At 32.7% G+C, this 6,000-nt stretch overlaps 1 protein-coding gene across 1 annotated transcript; it reads right to left on the bottom strand.

Annotated features, from left to right (window-relative positions):
- Positions 1–2,685: 2,685 nt before the first annotated feature.
- LOC140807270 (pentatricopeptide repeat-containing protein At1g74600, chloroplastic-like) lies at positions 2,686–5,110 on the bottom strand. The gene has a single exon (XM_073164055.1). It carries the CDS (start codon positions 4,912–4,914, stop codon positions 2,914–2,916), a length of 2,001 nt encoding a protein of 666 aa, XP_073020156.1. The 5' UTR covers positions 4,915–5,110; the 3' UTR covers positions 2,686–2,913.
- Positions 5,111–6,000: the final 890 nt, after the last annotated feature.

The raw sequence follows: 6,000 nt of genomic DNA, 5'->3' as shown, positions 1-6,000 counted from the left end.
ATCCACGAGCCATATTTCCAATTCCACACACACACACACACATATATATATATATATATATATATATATATATATATAAAAGATTTTTTTATATTTTAAAAGTAACGAGTAAGAAAATATTAAAAATATTATGTTGATATTCAAAGAAAATAAAGTTGGAATTTAAAGACCAATTTCTCTGGGATAAAATTTATCTTATTTTAAATAAAAATACCCTAGTTTTTACGATATCATCAATTTCAGATATATTCACTAATTTATTACATGTACGCTGCCCTGATTGCAATTTATTTTATTTTTGAAATAAGCAGAAATTTCAAGCACAGACAACTGATTTTGACCCAAACAATTAAATAAATTATGTTCATTATCTTTCACACATCATCACATTTAGCTGCCACTTCGCTTTCCTCGACGTTTCGTCTCCCCTCCAATAATTTTGCAAAGAATAATCTTATATTTTTTCCTTCCAAAAAAAGTAAAAGAAAAATAAAAACTTTAGATTCAAAGTATTTGTAACTTTGCACTAATTTATTTTTTAATCATATTTATTGTTCGCTAAAAAGGTCAAAATGGGGATGTCATAATATAAAAAAAAGTAGGTCTCTTGTGAGACGATCTCACGAATTTTTATCTGTGATACGGGTCAACCCTACCGATATTCACAATAAAAAGTAATACTCTTAGCATACAAAGTAATATTTTTTCATTGATAATCCAAATAAGAGATCTGTATCATAAAAAACAACTCGTGAGACCTTCTGAGACAAGATTTTGTCATTAAAAAAAAAGTGAAATTGGTTAATCTGCGTGAGTTATAGGTTAGGAAAAGTTAGGCTATTTATTAAAAAAATCTATTTTTCTCTATTATGAATAGTTGGGTTTATTTTAATATTGCTATTTTACATGCCATGTTTGTATTCGGACACCATTCGTCGGACGTCTCGGACGGTGACATTCGATACTGAAGCCGTGGTATTATCTTTTCCTAGACCTCCCACACTGATGTCATGCCCTGGGCCGCAGTTGGTGCATCCAGTTTGTATGTATACACAATCATCCCCTGCACACAAAAAAAGTTTAGTCCACCACACACACAAATTTTATACGGGACCAAAAACGTAATTTTTTCTGTATTTACGTACCACGAGAAAAATTCGAATTACAAATAAGCACATCTTCGGAGTTTTGAAGGTGTATTCCGTCTGCATTCGGGCTGTGGCCGGGGACAAGGCGGAGAAATTATACACATATACTCACATTGAAACTTTCATAGAATCTGATTGTCTGTAATTAGGAGTGAGCAAGATTTTGGTTAAACCAAATTAACCGACCCAACCGACCTAATTCGGAAATTCGATTCGGTTACGGTTTTCAAAATTTTGAAATTGGTTAACCGGATTAACCGATATAATAAATACTATTATCTAATAAATGTTTTTTTAATCAATTTATTTTAATTTTTAATTTTAAAATCAATCACAATTCAAATCTATGGTCTCGTTCTCATTTCTCTAACCGAATTTCTCGTTCTCACTTTCTATTTTATACTTTTGACTGCATCCGTCGTCAAGAAAAATTACATATATAATTAAAGTTAAATCATAGTTTTTTTTAAAACTAATCGGTTAATTCGGTTCAGTTTTTATCGGTTATGAAAATTAATTCGGTCAGTTCGATTATGGCTAAATATTTCGTTTCGGTTCGGTTATGGCTAATTAGGTCCGGTCGGTAACTGAACAGACTGAATGCTCACCCCTACATGTGATAAACAAAATGGCAAAAACTTGTGTGAGACGGTCTCACGGGTCGTATCTGTGAGACGGATCTCTTATTTAGGTCACCCATGCAAAAGTATTACTTTTTATGCTAAAAGTATTATTTTTTATTGTGAATATGGGTAGGGTTGACCCGTCTCACAGATTATGATCCGTGAGACGGTCTCACATAAGACCTACTCAAACAAAATATGCTCATCATTTCTAGACAGCATAAATATAAATATATATATATATATATATATATATATATATATATATATATATATATATATATATAAAATTACATTATAACACGTTCATCTGGTTAAATATCGGGTCATATTACGTATATAATGTGTTAAGCTCTTATAATTTGAAGATCTTTGTTCAACTTAAAGTTTTCACACTGGAGAAATAAGATTATAATTTTATGCCTTTTTAACTGATCATATGAGCTAATGATTGTAATTGATAAAAAATTATCTCCAATTGTTTATTAATTAATCAATTTAAAGAAGAAAAATTTGAGAATCTTCTGACCAACAAATTCATCATAATCCATACATAGCATAAATGAATCGTGCAGTTAAGTATCATAATAATTTCTAGAAAAAGTTATGAAATTGGTAAAATAAATTATTTTAATAATGGCAGCCAATTACGTACATTCTCTGATTCCGACAAGATAGGTAAGGTAAATACGGATTATACGCTTACGTTATCAACAAAATATAAATATGAATAATATCAAATAATTCTTTTTTTCATAATTTAAATAAATATGAATAATATCGAATAACAAACCGTGGGAATTAATGAATTGGAGTATGTGCAAGTTGCCCTGTTCATCGTCGAGATTGAGCCAAATTTATGAAGGGTGTGAATTTGGACCGGTTCAGGTACAATGGATAGGTATAATTATATTTCTGAGGTGAAATATATATTCAAGAAATTCAAAATTTTCTAGAAATTTAATTTTACCAAAATATAATTCTCGGAGGTCGAAATACTGGAGCTAAACATACGTGAAGTAAAATTAATGCATCGCTTTGATGCATTTCCGCCATGGCTGAAGTTTAGCATGCATAAAGCATGAAATCATGTAGGTATTCTTGTGCGAGTTTCGAGCTAAGAATCAGATGTTTCTGGAGTGCTAGCCATGATCAAGAACCTCAATATAACTTTGACCTATATCCTTTCTCATCTTTCTTGCCACCGCAACCTCCCGGAACTCTTTTGAAGTATCAAAATCCCCAATTTCGTAATAAAAGTTTGATGCTTGTAACCAGAGAGCAGGGTCCTCTGGCTCAAGGTCAATCAAGATTTTTGCAGCTCTTTTTCCCGCTTGTTCATTGTGATGAATCGTGCAACTCCTCAAGATCGAACTCCAAATTATGGCATCAACCTGCCAAGGTGTATCTTTGAGTAACTTTTCTGCTTCGTTCACCAAACCTGCACGGCCAAGAAGATCAACCATACAGGAATAATGTTGTCTCTCTGGATGTAGACCACATCGAGTTTTCATTGCATGGAAGACGGATCTTCCCTCGTCAACAAGTCCTGAATAGCTGCAACCCGTTAATACGCTCAAAAATGTTACTTTGTCTGGTTTAAGACCATTTTGGATCATTGTGTCAAACATTTCAAGGCACTCAAATCCAAATCCATTTCGTGCTAGTGCGCTAATGATTGATGTAAAACAGATCACATTTGGGGAAGTAATTTGATTAAAAACCTGCCGAGAAAATTTAACACCACCTAATCTAGAGTATGCATCAATCAAAGAGCAAGAGACTGTAATGTCATATTCGAAACCCGACTTTATAGAGCAACAATGCACCAAACCGAAGCTTGCTGCACTAGCAAATGTTGATATCGATAGTGCTTTCAAAGTAGTAGAAAGACTAGCCTCATCATATCCAATTTTTTCATCAACCATCAGACCAAACAATTCAATCACGTCCTCAGTGAGATCAAATCTCAGTAAAGATGACATAAGACAGTTACAACACTCGAGAGTTCTCTCTGGAACACTCTCAAATATAGCAACCGAGCTCTCGATATCTCCACATTTTCCATACATATCGATCAAAGAAGATTGAATAAGTGTACTGTCCAAATTTAACTTCAAAACAGAACCATGAATTTGTTTCCCTGACATTATACTCTTTGTTGCACTAGATAACTTCAAGAATTCGAAGAATGAAGTAACTGATGGCTTCTTACCAAAACGCTGCATTTGCTGAAAGATTTCAATAGCATCGATGTAGTAACCATTACCTGCACAAACAGAAACCATGGAATTCCAGGAAATCACATCTTCGGGTGGGATACACTTAAATGATTTCCATGCATCGATGAAACTCCCACAAGCAGAGTAAAAGTCAACCAAAGAATTGGCTAGAAACAAATTTGAATTCACCATTCCAGTTTTGATAACCAAGCAATGCAGTTGCATTCCCTCATCAAGAAACCTCTCATATCCACACCCCCGAATCAAATAACAAAACGTGAGCCCATTCGGTTCCACATTATCTAATTTCATTTCATCATACAATCTTAACAACTCCTTCGATCTTCCTGTATCACAAACCCCACGTAACAAAACATTCCAAGCGGCCAAATTTCTCTCTGGTAAGCTACCAAACAATCTTAAACCAGTATCAGAACGACCCATTTTCAAATAAAGATCGACAAGGGCGGAGCCTATGTACAAGTTCAAACTAAACCCAAGAACAATAACTCTACAATGAACTACAGGTCCTTCTCCGTATAACCTCTTGGAGCTACACAAACTTAGAACAGTTGAAAATGTCGATGAATTTTCCACCATGCCCGAGCCAACCATTCGTTTATAAAGAACCAAAGATTCCTTCGAGAACCCAAAACGATAGTACCCAGATATCATGATGTTCCACGTGATTACATCACGCTCCCGCATTTCATCAAACATCTTGAATGCAATATGTAAAGATCCGGATTTTAATAAGTCAGTAATGATTCTATTATTGGAGTAAATATTCAAATTCCCATTACTATTGTGGCAAAGTGTGTGCAAGGGTAGAGAAAAATGGACTGAATCGACAGGTTTGCATTTGTAAGAGCATTTTGTTATCCCTCTGCCAAAGGAAAACAGCAAGTTCTGACATTTCATCGGTCATAAAATGAGTTGCAACACGCAAGTTCCCCCTCTCGGATGGTCAAATTTAATTTTTAAAAATATAAACTTTTGAAGTGGTATAGCCAACACTAGACGTCCAATCACTTGACCATCTCCAATCTTGCACCAAAATCGTGTAAAAACACTATTTTGATGCAAAAAATTCTCTCCAATGGGGGCTACGCTGTTTTGCTAAAATAGCGCAGCCCCCTAATTTGGCGCAGTGGAAGGCCCTGCGCCAGTTGTATTTTTTTTAATTTATTTTTATAAATTAGTATTTTTATATTATAAATATTTATATTACAAAATATAAATATTATTTAAATAATTGTATAATATATATTCATTATTTTAATAATTAGATATCTAATAATAAAAATTAAAGAATAATAATTATTGATTTTTTAAATATTAATTTATTTATGTTAATTATTAATAATTAAGGAATAATTTGATTTAATGATTTATAAATAATATAATTAAATATAAATGCAAAAAATTAATATAACAATACAATTTAGGACTAAATTGAAATACATAATTGAAATACAAATGCAATTTGAAACACATGATTCAAATACAATAAATTAATACATGTAATATAAACATTATCCATAGTTAAAAATATATTGTATTTGATGCAGAAATCGCACTATTTTAGTGTAAAATTTACATCAAAATAGATTTTGTGGTTGAAGATGATCCTTATAAAATACGTTTAGGTGCAACAACCACCTTCAAATTATATCAGAACGAACACTTGACGTATTCTGGTTATTTTTACTTTAATTGGAAAAAGTACAATGTACATGCCAATTGTCAACATGACACTACGATCACCAATTTTGGATGGATCCAATTATACACTTTGGAAAATTAGGACGAGAGTCTACATCAAATCCATTGAAAAATATGCATGTCAACGTGTTATAGCTGGTTTGACTCCATCAAAGACTGTGGATGAAGATGATGACAATTTGGTTAAACTAGAAAGTGCATGGACGACCGATGAACTATAGATTTCGAACTTTAATTCAAATGCACTCAATGTCAGTTTCACTTTCTGTGGACATAAACATG

The sequence above is a fragment of the Primulina eburnea genome, chromosome 12 (assembly GCF_022965805.1).
Source record: "Primulina eburnea isolate SZY01 chromosome 12, ASM2296580v1, whole genome shotgun sequence".
NCBI lineage: Eukaryota > Viridiplantae > Streptophyta > Magnoliopsida > Lamiales > Gesneriaceae > Primulina > Primulina eburnea.
The sequence above is the reverse complement of the archived record's forward strand: the minus strand, read 5'-3'. Positions and strand labels throughout refer to the sequence as shown.